A 16,576-nucleotide genomic window follows, 5' to 3' on the forward strand; every position below is an offset into this window, starting at 1 on the left:
TAAAACGAAAAAACATGCCAAATGAGGTTTTACGAAGTCGATCAAGCATCCACAGTTGAATACACATGGCAACAGAAGAGACAGAGACGATGTTGTGCAAACATACCCTTGGTCCTTGCAACCCCTGTTCAGGGAGAGAACACAAAGACGTATTTTAAGCCATCATATCAAATATTTTCACAATGGACAATGTAAACAAAGTGCAAAAAACTGAGAAGGAATACATGAAGTGAGAACTTACAGTCTCGCCACGATTGCCTTTCTCTCCTCTGGGACCCTGTAAAGTAACACACACAGTCAGTTGTGTGTAGATTAGAGAGTGAGAAATGTTAAAGCTCATCAGTTATAATACGTACTGCGCTTCCATTGGGACCAATAATTCCCACTGGGCCACCAACTCCTCCTCTGCCCTGATGGAGAGAAACAGTGAGGAGAAGAGGAATTAAATGTGAGCTTCAGAGCATTTTATCAGCAGCGTTGTGTAGATCATGGGTCTACTTGCCATTTCACCCTGCGGCCCCTTTGGTCCTCTGATGCCCTTTGACCCAAAGTCTCCTGGAGGCCCCTGGAAACAGCAGAGGTGCTTATTTATACACACTCATCACACACTCCTGTTAAAAGTTCACTTCATCAGGTCTGTACGCTTGCTTTGGGTGTCTTCAAAATACATATATTTGTCTCATATAGTCCACTGCTGCAGTGCCTCTATTCACCCTCCGTCTGAACGCTCTGTTTTAGTGCCTGTCTCTTTAAGATCCCCCTCCTAACAAGAACACTCTGCTCTGATTGGTCAGCTTCAGCAGGCTTGAGAAAATTTATCATCAGAATTTGGGATTAAATGTGTGATTCATAGAGTTAGTCAATGTACAGTAGAATGGGCCATATTACAAGGAGGGAACTTTTTAAAAGTGAAGTATTAGGATCGAGTATTAGGATCGTGTGTTTGTGGGAGATGTGCTGTTTTTTGGTAATGAACATACCCTTGGTCCAAAAGCTCCCAGAATTCCTGGAAATCCTGATTCCCCAGGATCACCCTGAGAAAGAATTTAGTCAATAATCAGAAACAGAATGTCATGAAATCATATTGATCAAGTCTTAGTAAGTATGTATCTGTGTCTGACACTCACAGGTTGTCCTTTAGGTCCTTGGTCCCCTTGTGACCCTGGGAGTCCCATTCCACCTCTGAAGCCTCTTTTCCCTGAAGTTCCGGTCTGTCCTCGAAGACCCTGCTCACCCTGGATGGACGATTGAGTGATCAAATTATATCTAACACTCTACTTTGCCCTCTCAGTGGCATTTCATTACAGTCATTCTACTTTTTCATGGATTGTTAACCTGAATAAGATTCTACATTTCCCTCCTACCTTTGGTCCAATGCCCCCCTGGTCTCCTGGGAGTCCTGGAACACCAGTTTTGCCACGTGAGCCAGCTTTTCCAGGAAGACCGGTCTCGCCATCATCACCATGCTCTCCCTAGATAGAGTCATAAAAGCAAGAAAGCGAGATGAATGAGAACCATCCTTAACTGATTGTCTGTCCAACTGTTTCACATCTTGACATCTTTCCTCTTTGGGCACTTTAAGTTTTGTTCAAGCAACTCACAGGTCAAGATGTCAACTCTTAACAAATTAGATCTCATCTGCTAATTACATTCATGGTTCCCAGGGGATAAACCATCTTGTGCTTCAAGACAAGACTGGCCCTCCTCTAGCACCAGCTTCGGGACAAACCTGGTATTCTCACTCTATACAGGTATGTCTCTAAACAAAGCACATTCATCAAGGTGTTGGTTGTTCTGTCCAACACATCTACATTTTGCATGAGTGTCAAGGGCATGTTGACAAAGCTGAGGTTAATGAACATGAGATTTCTTTGGTTCTCTCACCGGCATGCCTCTACTGCCGTCCTTTCCTGGGACTCCATCCACTCCAGGCACACCCTCCTGTCCCTCTCGGCCCACCACACCTCTGGGACCAGGAAGACCACCCCCACCCTGAAAAGAAGGGAGGACTTATCAGAAATCTGTGTTACTGGCATCTTTTATGATCTATCTTCATTCGAGTGAATTAGAACTACCAATTTGCCCTGTTTAGCTTAATGTATACATGCATTTTGTTTATGCCCCATCTCCAAGAGTTTTAAAAGCTGAGAGCAGAGCCTGTGGTTTTTACAGGGGGTTAAAAAAAATTTCCAAAATCAAAACATCGGCTGATTTACACACATCTTTTTGCAGTGATCCCTAAAATATGGTTATCAAACACAAGGTATTTCATGTATGCAGGATATTTTACAGTTTATCAAGAACCTTATTGTCCAAATTTACATCAGTGCATTGAGACAGTAAATTTAACTGCAAATTGAATTGTTATAAATGACTTTTTCTGCATCATGTTCTGTAAACAAACATTTTTATATCAGAGTATATCAGCTGACACGATATATCTATGATATGCCAATATCGGCCGACCAATGTATCGGTCCTGCTCTAGCAGAGAGTTTGCAAAGACAGAAAGTTGGTTACCTCAGGTCCTTTGGTTCCTCTTTGTCCTTGCTGACCCTTTTTGCCTTTCTGACCCTGAAGAGAGAGCGATTAAAAACATTTTTGAGGTGAAACTGGAATTTTATTGATCATCACTGTCCCACATCTATCAATGACCTACAATCTTATCGAAGTAACTGTGAGTTAGTGACCAGCATGGCAGTTTTACCCCCTCAGGGTATCTCTTCTAGAATCTTAGTTCAGTCACCCTCAACCATTCACAGCAAACACACAACATGTTTTTATTGTGACATTCTTACTTGATCTCCTTTGGCTCCTTTGGGTCCTTGTTGCCCACGAGGTCCAGGCTGCCCCTGAAAATGACCAGTTAGGTTAATGAAAGCATATAAAGGCGACCTGTGTGCCTGCCGGTTGTTTATGCAGACTTAATGACAGAAGTGTGTGTGGAAATCACACGTTTCGACACTCACAGGTTGTCCAGGAGCTCCAGGTCGGCCTCTCTCTCCGTCCACACCGACCTGACCCTGTGAAAGAGTGACGGAACATTGACTTCATGAACACAAATACCCAAATAAATCATTTTAAAATCACCTGAGATTATGGTTCTGCACGTACTTTGTACCCTGGATCTCCTGATTCCCCTCTTTCTCCTCTTTCACCTGGACGACCCTGATAAAACATGAAATATATGAGTAACTGCAAATGATTTGATTTCTGCAACATTACAGCACCAAGGATGGAAGAAGGGAGAAAAGTAAGTCGGGTGTGACTTACTATGTCACCTGGAGGACCAGGAGGACCCTCGACTTTCCCATCATCTCCCTGCTCGCCCTGTCAATGAAAATCAGGACAATGATGTTAGATATTTTATTTAAGACAAGCATCCCTGATGATTCAGCACACTGTATCTAGCTTTTGAAGTACTCTAAATGTCAGAAAGTTTACTATTCTGGCCTTCTTTAAGATGTGAACCTAAATAGAATGGATTACATGGTGGAAACAAGTCTATAAAATGAAACACTTGTACCTTTTCACCTTTTGGTCCTGGAGGCCCCATAGGGCCCTGTGATCCCTGATGACCCTGCAAAGATAGACGCAAGAAATAACATTATGTTAACTGTTACACAAAATTCAATTAACCATAACAGCTGACACTCACTTAATCAGGTAATCTTACCTCATAACCTGCAAGACCAGGTTCCCCTTGTTGACCCATTCGACCAGGAGCGCCCTAAAGAGAACAAATATAGAGTCTTCAGTCACTTTATATGTAATTCATACATTAGATGTCAATCAAACATCCTATGAAAATAAATGAAAAACATCTGTATCATTACTGTTCCACTTTACCACGTGTCCAATTGTTCCTCTAGAGCCCTTCTGCCCAACAAAACCTGGAGGTCCAGTCTTCCCCACTGGCCCGGTCTCCCCGAGGTGACCTTGATGACCTTTGGCACCCTAAACAAATGCAAGGTAGTGTTTACAGAATAGCAGAACACATAGCATATTTATGTTATTGTTTGTGAAGAATCATCATCAGAGTTGATTTGATGCTCATACCTTTGACCCTAATTTGCCTCTTTCCCCAATTTTGCCAGGTTTCCCTTCTGGACCCTTCAGAGAGAAAACGCAACTAAGGAACAGCTTAACATGGGGTCTGAGTGTGTGAGAGTCAGTGTGTGTGTGTGTTTCACTGAGTGCGTGTGTATGAATTTGACCAGAAAGCGAGACCACTCACTCTGACGCCATTCAGTCCAGGAGTTCCAGGTGGGCCCTCCTTTCCCTTTAGCCCAGTTTCACCTTTTTCCCCTTTGTCGCCCTCCTGACCCATGTCGCCTTTGTCACCCTGAGAACATGCACATAAAAACATGACAATAAGTTTCTTCAAAATCGTGCAAAAAATGCACATTAGCCAGCTGCTTTATTATTTCTTGTCTTCATATACAAATTCAAATATGCTTTTTTCATGTCACCTTGGCTCCATCGGGACCAGCTTGACCAGCTTCTCCCTCCAGGCCTGGCTCTCCCTGTTATCAAACACAAACCAAGGTTAAAATTAACAGCTCGGCTTGTTAAGGACACAAACTATTTGATGGCTTAAAGCTGATGAACGTACCCGCTGTCCTATTAGTCCCTGCTCTCCGATGTTGCCAGCAGGTCCAATGGATCCCTGACACACACAGGCACAAACACATCAGGCCACAGACAATACTCTTTATGACTTTTTTCGGTATTTGTTCTGCATCATTTGTTCAAATTAGGCATGCAACAGTTTGTATGAAATATTAAAGGAGCAATTTTATATTGTCTCACCTTCTCCCCTAGCTCGCCTGGCAGTCCTGGTTCCCCCACCTTGCCTGGAGGACCCTTTTGATTATAAATACACACATAATTAATTAAATATGATCAATATATCAGGGATGAGTTATATTGTTATGTGAAAGGGAAGACATTAAATATCTTTGTAATGTAGGTTAATTACTTTAGAGCATATTATGCTCATTGTAAGGTTCATAATTTTATTTTGGGTCACTACTAGAATAGGTTTACATGCTTTAATGCTAAAAAATCACATCAGTTCTCTCATACTGTCCAGTGCTGCAGCGCTGTATTCACCCTCTGCCTGAAACACTCTGTTTTAGCTCCTGTCTCTTTAAGGTCCCCCCTCCTGAAAAACCCATCTGTTCTGATTGGTCCCCTCACACATGCCTGAGACAGCACCGCTCACTGTGTCTTTGATTGTCTCTGTCGTGTTTTTAGCTTTTAATTAGCTTCACTTCACACAAATATAGGCTGAAATTATGCAAATTTGTTGACATGGTGATGTTGTGATGTCAGGAAGTCCAAAATTAAAGGAGGAACTACTGACGAGGTGTTTCAGGAGCAGTGTTTTCTGTGCGAGTGAGGTGCTCCCATTGTTTTTGACTTTGGGCTTTTAACTGTGGAGATCTTTTACATGCACAAGAACCTTTGTAAAACACTGAAGGAAAGGGAAAAAAACACGCAAAACTGATACTTCAATCAGAGATTATTGATTCTGTGGTGTAAAGAGAACAACAGATGTCTCATATTTAATAATTTAGTCATCACTTTACTCTTTGTGTGCCTGCAGATGAAACTCAGTGACCTTGCCCATGGGGAATATGCATGCATGCAGTGATTGTGCTTGCAGAATCTCTCACCTTTTGACCAATTTCTCCCAACAGTCCCACAGTCCCTGGTGGCCCAGGTGGTCCCTGCAGATGACAACATAAATCAGACTAAAATCCAACTGGAGATATTTGACACTAATAAATGTCAGATCTCGTTTAGTAAACACAGAAAATAGGACATCTCTCTAGTTTTTGACTGTAGAAGAGCCAACAGCAGATCCATCAGTAAACCATGTGTACGCAGTTTGGCTCTGAGTTAAACAACAATCTGTGTCACTGATTATACTTCTAAAACATTGATGCTTTGCCATGAATACTTCTTAATATCAGTGCATATGAATTCTGTTAGCCCCCTAGTTGACTTTCATCCTGCCCAAGCGATACGAGTTAAGTGAAGTCACAAGTATGGTTTTAATTTTTTTACTTTTATATCATTGGTAACGGGCCCAAAGAATAAGTTGACAGCAGAGCTCTCTCAGAGTGCTGCCTATCACTGAAAAACAGCTGTGCAGCACAACATTTGAGACGACGAAGAATGATCAGGAAGAGTAAAGGGGACTTTAAAGTGTGTAAAAGGAAGGATTCATATTTAAAGATGCTTGCCAGGAAACTCCACTTCGTCGTTCCACTGTGATTGACTCTTTATTTACAGGGAACCAAAACAGCTTGTCAACAAACTGTTTATATCTCAAAAAACTGTGCTGATAAAAACATATTTGATAGCTTATACCCAACATAATCAGGCCAAAACAAACCAAAATACAAGTAAAATTCAGTCTCTCGCATAATATTTGCCTTTACTATTGTAGATATAAACAGTCTGCTGAATGAAGTAAACAGCCTTCAGCTGCATGAGTGTCCTCTTGAGATAGTTATGGCTCGAGATCCATGTTTTGTTTAATAGGAAACAGGAGAATATTAGCCTGTGATTAATTCATACCGGTGAAAACAAAGATGGAATGGCTGCCTGAACTAAATTCAGCGTGCATGAAAACTGACGCATGTTTAATCCATCTCTCTGCCTCCTTAAGTGTAATCAAATAAAAAAAAACATATGAAGGACAGTACGACTGTAAGCCAGTCCTTCATGGCAATAATCACACAGATTTTCCCTGTTCAGTGATTTAGTGCGTCTATTAATAATCTGTTTTCTTTTCAAAAAACAGCTCAGCAGGCTCGCTATTCACTCTCCTGCCTCTTCAGAACAGATGTGTAAAGGATGAGACAATTATCTGGCTGCTCTGGAGGAAACATTTAATACAGGCAAATACATTCTTAATAACTACCAAAATATGTCTCATAAATTTCTCTCCGGCTGTGATATTTTGGAGCTAACAGAGCTGGGAGGACAGGACCAGGCTGCCGTTTGCTGCCAAAGAGAATCTCAGGGCCTCTAAGTACAGTTGTGAAAAGTGGGAAAGAAAAGTTTAGGAACGCTGCAAAAGATTTTATAGTGAGAGAGGAAGACAGGGATATCAAGGTATGTCAGGGGAGGTGTAAAAGATGCAGAGGAGATGAGGAAACTGCTGTGAAATATATGAAAGGATGGAGAGGATGGTTGGAGGATCGTACCGGCTCGCCTGCTATTCCCTTGTCCCCTGGAGGTCCTGAAGGCCCTTGGATACCCTGGAGACAAAAGGTGGGTGAGCTCAGAGTACATGTACCTGCCTAAACATCATTTAGCAGATATAGCACACGTCAAGTAAGGATCAAATATGCATTTACAATTAAACAATAAACTATTCTATTTGTTTCCTAAGTAGTGTATTTGTATAATTTCTATGTATGTGCATAGTGAACTCACAGGAAAACCTTTGGGCCCCACCTCCCCTGGCTCTCCGATCTTCCCCTGTAGGGACACGATAAAAGAAGAAATTAGTAAACCGGGATGAATCAGATCAGGGCTCATTAGCATGGATCAACATGATGCTCACAATATCAGATTTCAATACTGTAGAAGACAGAGAAAGTATGACAAAACATAGGGTCAGATTAACTGAGGGTTTCTGCCTCACATAAGACATATTACGCATCTACAGACATATCATTTATAGAATAACAACATATAGGAACAATATCTGACCACCTTCCAACACAAAAGGGAAAGAGGGTTAACTTAACCTTGATTTCCACTGAGCAAACAAGTACTCTTGTTTGATCAAATACTTTAAAAGCTTTCATTCTTGTACAAGCCCAGTTCCAAAAAAGTCAGACAAAAACAGAATTAAATCATTTGGAAAGTAAATATTCTCAAATCCCACCAATGGACATGTATGTAAATCTGGCCCGCAGTCTGCTGAAAACCATCCAAGGACAGTTTTCTCCTCCAAACTAATATGGTGTATCTGACTGAAGGGCCTCCATGCTGCTGGTATCATGCAGCTCTTCTAAATCATCCTGATGCCTCGCCTCTCCAGAGGAACATAAGCACCAAAAAAATACATGAGAAAGGAAGGAGTGGAAAAAGCCAAAATATACCCCAGTGCTTTACCTGTGGTCCAGGGAAACCTATTTTTCCTGGAGGGCCATCAGAACCCTGCGGAGAGAGGGAAGGATGAGAGATAGCGGTGTCAGTTCGCTGTACGCTCCCTGCCTCCTGAGCAGCTGGAGGAAGATGTCTTGCTATTTTTGGTGCACAAGATCATTTTTCCCATTAAGAATTCATTATGCATGAAGGGAGGAAATCATTTCTATTAAATGCTAACTTATGGTCATCACTCTTGTGTATGCACAGTTGGGCTTTGTGAATGATTTCTAGTTTTACATATCAGCCAGAAAAAAAATGGTGATTGATTCATGCAATCAAAGCAGATTTCTTACCGCCTTGCCCTCTAACCCCATCTCTCCGGTTGGACCGTCGGGCCCTATCGCTCCCTGAAACACAAGACAGCTGTCACTTCACCAACAGAGGTCACTGTAACACAGCTAGACAGCCAACAACGCTGTAAATAAACATCTCAGTATAGGGCATCGATGGCAGTGACACCCCACATGTCAGAGGCAGTTTACCTGTGCCTGGAAGCTACAATTGCCTTTCAGGGCGAATAAGGATGTGAGTTAAGTTAAAGTGTGTGTAAAGGTGAATGTGTGCATACGTGGCCACAGGTCTCTCGCAAGGTTGTCACACATGGCAGTGAAAGTTACCATCTTATATTATTTTTGTACTAGAATCGGGGCACAGAGTCTGGATACAGATACATACTGTTCACACTTTAAACACACACACACACACACACACACACAAACACACACAAACACACACTGTCAGAGCAGTCCAGTCCGACTGTTTAGATTACATGGGTGCGACTGTCAAACATAATCAATCCAAAGCGCTTAAAGGGTTGCTAGTCCAGTGAGCAGTGATAATAAATGGGGAAGCAGGCAGCGGACCAGGACAGTCCATCTGCTCTGCACCTGCACCTCTGGATGCTGCCTCACTGTGATGTCAAGATCCTCACTGGGTGATACTGAATGTCTAAATTTCATATTCTAGGGGTTAATCTCAGCTAGATTACAGATTACGAATAACAAATAATAACATGACGCAGCCACACAGGAGTGTGAGTGGCTGATGACTGAGCACAGTGGGAGTTTGGCCCGGGGAGAGCGCCGCTAGCTGAAGTGCCATAAGCCTATTATACATAGAGCTGGATAAGCAGCGCTCATTAACATTCCTGTCTGGGGTACCTGCTACCCACTGCTTGGGTTTACATAGCCGGATTATCTGATGTTTAGGGAAAATATTCCACCCTATCAGGCCCCTGGAAAAAATGGCCTCACTCTGGATATTATGCTTCAAAGTTAATAAAAGACATTAATTAGCCGCATTAATTTGTGACCCAGAAGCATGATTTAAAACAATCGTAAACATCTTTTTAAACTAGCTCAATAATAACCCCCGACCGCCAAGAGGAGATGGGATTAATATGCTCTTCAATATGGAAAACATTAGTTGAGGACTTGCAGGTCAGACGTCCCAAGGAGTTATTAAACACGAATCATGATTAGTCCGACTGGTGATTCTTCATGGCTGACTCTACTAATAGGTTTTATACATGCAAATAGGACAGGAACACAGTAAGACAGAGAGACAGTGGTGCTTGTTTCCTCGCTGCTCTGATGCCAACATGCCATTTAAGGCAGTTTTATCACTTGTCTCTGATTCCACAATATTTCCATGTTAGAAAACAGTCTGGTGCCAGTGATGAGTGAGGCCAGATGTTACACTGTCGTCAACATTAAGGCCTTGTGCCTCAAGCCAAGTGGCTAACGTCTGAAAGACATATGGGGTTGAAGTCTGTCTCATTTGGCAACAGGATGTTTTATTCAGAGCTGAAATCACCTTTTCAAAAGGTTCTCCGCTTGGTTTTATCAAAAGAGACGCCGAAAGAATCTTGAGAGTGTTTTGAATTTTACAGACAAATCAGTGAGTGAATCATAGGCTTGGGCGACTGGACAGCGATTGGCTGGGTCCATTGTACTGTTTTTCGCGCCGATTTTTGTCATGTTATCTTGCTGATTTGACGCTTAAATGAGAACCACTGATCAGCGATAGACTCCCTTCAGAGAGTTAACCCAGTAGCAACAACTGAGAGGCCAGCAACTGCAGAGAGAGACAGCAGGGAAAGACGGTGTGCTGAGCCAGAATATTTTCAAATCCTTCTTAAATTGAAGGTTTATTTTGACTCTACTAGAGGTGGTTGAGGAAAAAACAACCATGACGGTTTTGGTGAGGAAAGGAAAATAGTTATAAGAATGTTTTTATGTCCATAATGAGTCCAATCAGTGGACAAAGGTTACCCACAATGCAACTTTGCAACTGAGCGAACTCACTGGAGGCAATTTATCGCATTAAGTGCAGCTTCCTCTGGAGCCACAAAAGGCTTTATGCTACTTTATTCATATATGCAGAACTCCCCAAGATTTGTAAACACGTTCTCATGTTTAAAATTGGTGGAGTTACCCTTTAAAGAACCATTCTTCTCATCACTAGTGTCAGGACTGGAGACTCCAGCACACCCTGCAGCCCGCCTCATACACTTATGCATGAATATATTTTCAATTGTGCATTGTTTGGTTGACCACTGTCAGGCCGTCGTTGGATAGCATCTCTTAAAAGATAAATAGAGGACACATGAAATCATACATTTTAAAAGCTGCTGCCCTCCTTGTGCAGTGGGGGTGAGACATGAGTGAGCGTCTGTGGTTAACCACATTTACTGTCTGTGAGAGAACAACCTCTACATCTTCTGGCTTTGAACCCTCATGTCATGAAGAAGCAGGCAGATTTACTGGCAGTGGAAGCTGCTGACATTAGTATTAATAGAAAACACAGCTTGAGACACGAGATTGTGTCCAGGCCAACCACAGTGCGGCTCGTCTCCCATGGACGTCCTGAGGTAGAGAAGCTCAGAATTAATTCATCCTACTTTCCAGCTGGCTCAGACAACCATAGCGATAAAAGACGTCTTCTAAAAAATCTTTGAAAAGGTCAGCGACAGTGTCTGCACTCAGTGAGACAGCATAAAAAGGTCAGTGAAAGGCTAACACTGAAGCAAAACTGAGCCCAAAAGCATTCATTTACTGTCTTCGACATTATTCACAATTCTTATCAATCACTGGCTCTAAGTTCCCTTGGAGTTTACGTGGCAAATTTATTTGCTCTACGTTGTTCAAGAGTCCAAATTTTATGAAGAAGATTATTTATCTAGTCTAAAATTTCTTTTGGTATTTAGCTGACACTTGTTTTCATCTCTCACAAAACACTCTGGAGTTGTATCTGATTTCACTTTTATTGAGACTGCTGAGCTGTAATTTGACCAATCTCAGGTGATTACTGCCATCTGTATCTAGAGTATATCAATTCTGTTTTTGTTGAACTTTCTTGAAGCATTTAACATTTATGTTAATAGACTTTCCCCCCCCCACGGCAAACTGTTAACATGTTTTAACAAGGGGATCACAGGTGAATCTAATAACACTGATCGCTTCAATCACCTTAAGGAGCTCTGGTGAATCAACTAAATGGAATGCCGAGTTATTTATGGTGCAAGTTACACCTGTGAGAACTGAGATTCTCATTATGTTAAGCTCATTTAATTATCATGCAATCTGTTATTTTAGCATTAACACTGCACCATGCAGTGATGTTCAGTTCGGGCTCAATGTGAAAGACCTGCCCACTGAAGGGTTTTCAGATGTTATTTGTCTAAATAATGTGTATACTACTGTGATGTGATGAAAAAAGACCAAGAAAAAAACCTAGAATGACACTCAGTAGAGCGCATACCTCTGCCAAGGCCCCACAGTTGCCTTTTGTGCTCACTCATGGACATCAGTCACCTGAATACGCCTGATGGTTTCAATCAAGGTCTGTGAATTATTCCCTTAAAGATTTAAGGAAATGTCGAGAAACGCTTGCAATGTTAAAGAAAGTGAGAAAATTGCAAAGATCTGTCCCTTCAAATCAACATTATATGACTTTTTTTTACCACCAACCACCAACATGATCTTGAAGCTGAAGCTGTTAGCTTCAAGATCACGTTGGTGGTACAGTGTCTTGTAATAGGGCGAATGGTGTCTCTGTCAGAGCTCGATGACACCATGAGCTTTGTTTGTAGCTGGCACCTACATTCTGACAAACCTAGGATCTGTATTTACGGCAGTGGTGTTGCTCTCAGAAATTGTGTGGGGCGCCAAATCACGCAAATGCCATTTTCTACATAATGCTGCTTTAACTGGATCCACAGCAAAAGTTGCTGGGGTCTATTGCCATCTGTCATCCAAGTTCTTGTTGAAATCTGTTCAGTAGTTTTTGAGTAATCCTGCTGACAAACCAACCAACGAACAAACTAACATGGATGTAAACATAAGCTGTTTGGTGTAGGTAAAAAAATATACTTTCTTATAAAAAAAGGTACACCATTATCTGATTGTCCTTTCAAATGTTCACCGTATTTCAGAAACATATACAATCAGTTGTGATTCCAGGCCTGAAAGCTACTTTTGTGATTTTTGAATGCTCTTTTGAGTTTAAAAACAATCTGCTATCCCAGAATCATTAAAGCACTTAAAAAAAAGAAAGAAAAAAAGAAGCTGATAAGCTGCTAATCCCTCCCGTAAATCATGTCCCCCAGTTTAGTAAATTTATCTACAAAGCAACCTCAAGAATTACCACAAAAGCCCGGTCACATTTTCCATGACAATGAACGTCATGTAGCTGGATTTAATGGGTCTTTCCTACAGCTACTAGTCATTGTTCCATTTATATGGAATAAAAAACGTTTTGTCTTACATCACTGGTGCTGTTCCAGCAGCTATAATGAGCACTGACTTCTGAAAAGGATGAAACAGACTTGCGCTTTGACTCTGAACCCGAGATTGTGTTACGCAAGCGGCCGTGTCCATTAAACACACATGACCTCAGCTCAGAGGCAGTTCCATATCACTTCATTACGTTCAAACACATTTTTTCCAACACGCACACACACACACACACACACACACATTACAGCATACGCAAAACAAAAGTCATGCGTATCTACACTTTTTGCACAAAGTTTGTTAGCTGCCATAATAACAGGTGTGACACTTCCAACTTACCCGTAGGCCTTTGGGTCCTCTGGTACCGGCTGGCCCAGACGCTCCAGGAGGGCCCTGACGAACAAAGGAAAAAGGGGATGAAGAGGAAGAGAGTGGGGGGAAAGGAAAGAGAGAAGGAGAGATTAAACAAAGGTTTACACTGACAGAGCACAGAGCCCCCTGGTTGTTGACCCTGGGGGGGGCAGCCTGACCTCGGGAACACACTATGGGGTTTGTTGTAAGATCTGTCACTCACACCAATTAAAGGGCCTGCTTTGGAATCCTGTCCTGCTGCACCCCTGAGTCCCATATTTATGTTTGTTTTGGTGGCTCAGTGGCCCCCGCCTTCCACCAGCCCTCAGCCCCGCTCTCTGTCAAGCCCGGCTGTGGCGAGGACACAGCAAGGGGAAACGGAGGGCAGGGGCAGCTTCTAATTGGTTATAGGTGTTGGGCTTTTGACTGACGGGAGGGTAATGCAGGTTCAGCGGGAGGCTGCCAGCTCTCATCACGCTCAGAGAAACCTTTCCCGCAGACCGAGGGTTATCAACGCGACTATCATCAACAATGACTTTTGTACACAGAAACAGACAAAGACATTTTTGTTTGTCAGTTTTCTCCGACATAGCCATCAATGCTACTCTCAGACTAAACCTAGATTGAACCACTGATGATGGTTGATAACCATACAACTCATTAATTTTACACTATCATTTTTAAACAATCGAGTGAAAAGAAGGGAGAAAGTGTGAGTAAAAGAGTGTTGACTTACTGGTCTTCCTGGTGGTCCTGTAGGCCCGGTCTCACCTGGTGTCCCTGGGTGACCCTGTCATACATACACACACAATACATAGATTACACCTGAGACAAAACAAGGGTAAAAGGCTTGAGCAAGGACTCGACAAAAATAAAGAATTTAAAATTTAGTCAGCATCTTATCCCCCCTCACGCTGATGGAAAGTCTGGGGAAGTTTTGTAGTCCACAAAACATTCCTGGAGCTTCAGAGCAAAACAGCGTTGAAGACAAAAAACACAACTGAAGCAGATGGGGATTTGTTTTTGAAATGTGAAAAACAAAAAAAACTAAAACAACGGAAAATGGCTCCATACAAATCGCCCTGTTAAATCCAAGTCTACAGAAGCCATGAGATCCCAAACTGATTTGGAGAGATGTTTTCCATCGACATGGGAGTGCGTACATACATTAAGGCTTAATTTTCATTCTTGCGTGAACTTATCCTTTGAGGAGTATGTGTGTTTGTTGCCATGCAAACTATTACGGCTATACTCTTAAACTAAACTAAATATTTATGTTACATCACTGGAGTCAATATTTACAAAGTCAAAGACAAAAACTCACTTCTACATCCATAAGGTTTGATTTTGTTTGAGGTAACAAATTGGATTTCCATCACACACACACACACACACACACACACACACACACACACACACACATACACATACACACACGCTCGATTAAGTACAAACATACATCTGCAGAAATGCTCTGCACAGTGCTGGAAACCACATCTACTGCAACAATAAGAGACAATGGGGAAAAAGAGAAAAACAGAGAGCCTGAGGAGGTGATTTTATATCTGAAAACATACTGCTTTTGGCCGCTTCTCTCCCTCTTTTATTGGACCCGCTTTTTGGCCGGCCCATTTGTAAAAGCATAACTATGAAATGGGGAGTCTTTTCAGTCGGACCACTCAGATCGGATAAACGTAATAAAAATCCATTCAATATGCAAAAACCTATAGAACAGTAGGCTGCTCTGCTTTCATGTAGCCACAGGAATAAATCATAAACGTCTGCATCGTGAGCTCTCTGTTAAGCGGCTATAGATATTTGATGGTCAGCTCCCCTTCATATTGTATGATGCAGTCTTTTCCAGAGGGCCTGTTTCTGTTTTGCAGCTGGGTGAGCGGGACAACAGAGTACTTCCTTATAAGTGTGTAAGTGTGTGTGTGTGTGTGTGTGTGTGTGTGTGTGTGTGTGGTTAAGTCCTGAGAGAAATCCAACTGGCTGTCTGCCAGCAGGAAACTTTTCTCTGTTTCAGCAAGAATGATGACTAAATTCTTATCCACTCCAGCCAGTCATACAGTATACATTAGACGGCCCGTGTCAGATAAAGACAGAGTGTGACGGAGCAGCCACTTGCTCCGTTTGAAAGAGGAAAGCAAGGTGTGTGACAGCGATGGAGTGAAGGCCATGAAGCAGAGGACCTGCAGGGGCAATCTGGTGTCAGATAAACTATGGATGGATGTCTGAAAATGCGTCATCTCTCTTTGTTTCATTATTCTTTTGAGCAAATCTGGTGTTTTGGAATGAGACGTCAGCAGCACTTCCTGCGGCCATTTAACACCATCAAGGAGGCAAATCACTGGAAGTGATCCCTTGGAACTACTTCTTCCTTTGTTTAAACCAGCGTTACGACTTTTTCCACTTAAAAGCCTCCTGCCAAGTGCCAAACCACTGCTTAGAAAACATGCTCCTAAATGGTCCATGGTGGGCGATGTACCTCCTTTCCCCTTTGGCATGTCCTCGTGCATTGACTTAATATCACACATCAGTGTATTCCCATGGGAATAACACACACAGTTTAGTTTAAGATGGCCATTTCTTAGGATCTTCTTAATGATACTGGACCCAGAAAGCTCATATTTAGGCTAAATTACTCCTCAAAAGTCACTTTTTTATCATACTTGTTGATAACTTTTTTGCTTTAACTTATTATTCTGATGTAAATGTTGATTGAACAATTTGATGGTTGTAGAAAAATTACACCATCAACATATAGATTCAGTCAATTTAAGGCCTATCAAGACATTGTTTTCCCTGATCAATATACCCAGATAATGTTGGAACAAGTGGAATAACTGTTGAAACTGTTGAATCCCGTTGATGAATGAGGCAACAAAGGCAAAGAGGGACCGTGATAGAAACTGAGGAAAAACAGGCATTGACTCAATGGAGAGTTCTCCGGTATTTTGTCTATTCCCACATCGATATGTGTTTCCACTTACTACCTGCACTAGAGAAAGCTCAAAACAACATTCTTTCTAGCAGAACAGTAAGCAACAAATCCTGCCTACTTATTAATACAACAATGTTTTTTTTTCCTCTGCCTTTCCATAGCACTGAGATCAGGGAGTCTACGGTTGATTTTTAGCTTAGACGGGCTGCTAGTGGTAGCCATGTTGCTTACAGTCATACCACAAGGAAACTTTAATAAATTGTCTATTTCCTCTTTAAATCCGCTCTCTCTTACCGTGGATCCCTTCTCTCCAGGTGGTCCGGGATGGCCCATCTCTCCTCTGTCCCCCTGAGCATACATGAGC

At 42.1% G+C, this 16,576-nt stretch overlaps 1 protein-coding gene across 2 annotated transcripts in view; it reads right to left on the reverse strand.

Annotated features, from left to right (window-relative positions):
* Nucleotides 1-16,576, reverse strand: part of col27a1a (collagen, type XXVII, alpha 1a) — a 76,258-nt gene that overhangs the window by 3,713 nt on the left and 55,969 nt on the right. For both annotated transcript variants that reach the window (XM_030436091.1, XM_030436090.1), the window contains exons 26-54: nucleotides 16,507-16,560; nucleotides 14,002-14,055; nucleotides 13,254-13,307; nucleotides 8,472-8,525; nucleotides 8,143-8,187; nucleotides 7,456-7,500; nucleotides 7,224-7,277; nucleotides 5,682-5,735; nucleotides 4,813-4,866; nucleotides 4,616-4,669; nucleotides 4,473-4,526; nucleotides 4,238-4,345; nucleotides 4,060-4,113; nucleotides 3,850-3,957; nucleotides 3,677-3,730; nucleotides 3,527-3,580; nucleotides 3,274-3,330; nucleotides 3,115-3,168; nucleotides 2,970-3,023; nucleotides 2,799-2,852; nucleotides 2,521-2,574; nucleotides 1,885-1,992; nucleotides 1,365-1,472; nucleotides 1,128-1,235; nucleotides 981-1,034; nucleotides 503-565; nucleotides 357-410; nucleotides 242-277; nucleotides 107-124 (exon numbers count right to left, since the gene is read on the reverse strand). In XM_030436091.1, the coding sequence (XP_030291951.1) occupies nucleotides 107-124; nucleotides 242-277; nucleotides 357-410; nucleotides 503-565; nucleotides 981-1,034; nucleotides 1,128-1,235; nucleotides 1,365-1,472; nucleotides 1,885-1,992; nucleotides 2,521-2,574; nucleotides 2,799-2,852; nucleotides 2,970-3,023; nucleotides 3,115-3,168; nucleotides 3,274-3,330; nucleotides 3,527-3,580; nucleotides 3,677-3,730; nucleotides 3,850-3,957; nucleotides 4,060-4,113; nucleotides 4,238-4,345; nucleotides 4,473-4,526; nucleotides 4,616-4,669; nucleotides 4,813-4,866; nucleotides 5,682-5,735; nucleotides 7,224-7,277; nucleotides 7,456-7,500; nucleotides 8,143-8,187; nucleotides 8,472-8,525; nucleotides 13,254-13,307; nucleotides 14,002-14,055; nucleotides 16,507-16,560 (1,776 nt within the window). The remainder of the gene's footprint in view (nucleotides 1-106; nucleotides 125-241; nucleotides 278-356; nucleotides 411-502; nucleotides 566-980; nucleotides 1,035-1,127; nucleotides 1,236-1,364; nucleotides 1,473-1,884; nucleotides 1,993-2,520; nucleotides 2,575-2,798; nucleotides 2,853-2,969; nucleotides 3,024-3,114; nucleotides 3,169-3,273; nucleotides 3,331-3,526; nucleotides 3,581-3,676; nucleotides 3,731-3,849; nucleotides 3,958-4,059; nucleotides 4,114-4,237; nucleotides 4,346-4,472; nucleotides 4,527-4,615; nucleotides 4,670-4,812; nucleotides 4,867-5,681; nucleotides 5,736-7,223; nucleotides 7,278-7,455; nucleotides 7,501-8,142; nucleotides 8,188-8,471; nucleotides 8,526-13,253; nucleotides 13,308-14,001; nucleotides 14,056-16,506; nucleotides 16,561-16,576) is intronic.

This window comes from Sparus aurata, chromosome 12 (genome assembly GCF_900880675.1).
Source record: "Sparus aurata chromosome 12, fSpaAur1.1, whole genome shotgun sequence".
Lineage (NCBI taxonomy): Eukaryota > Metazoa > Chordata > Actinopteri > Spariformes > Sparidae > Sparus > Sparus aurata.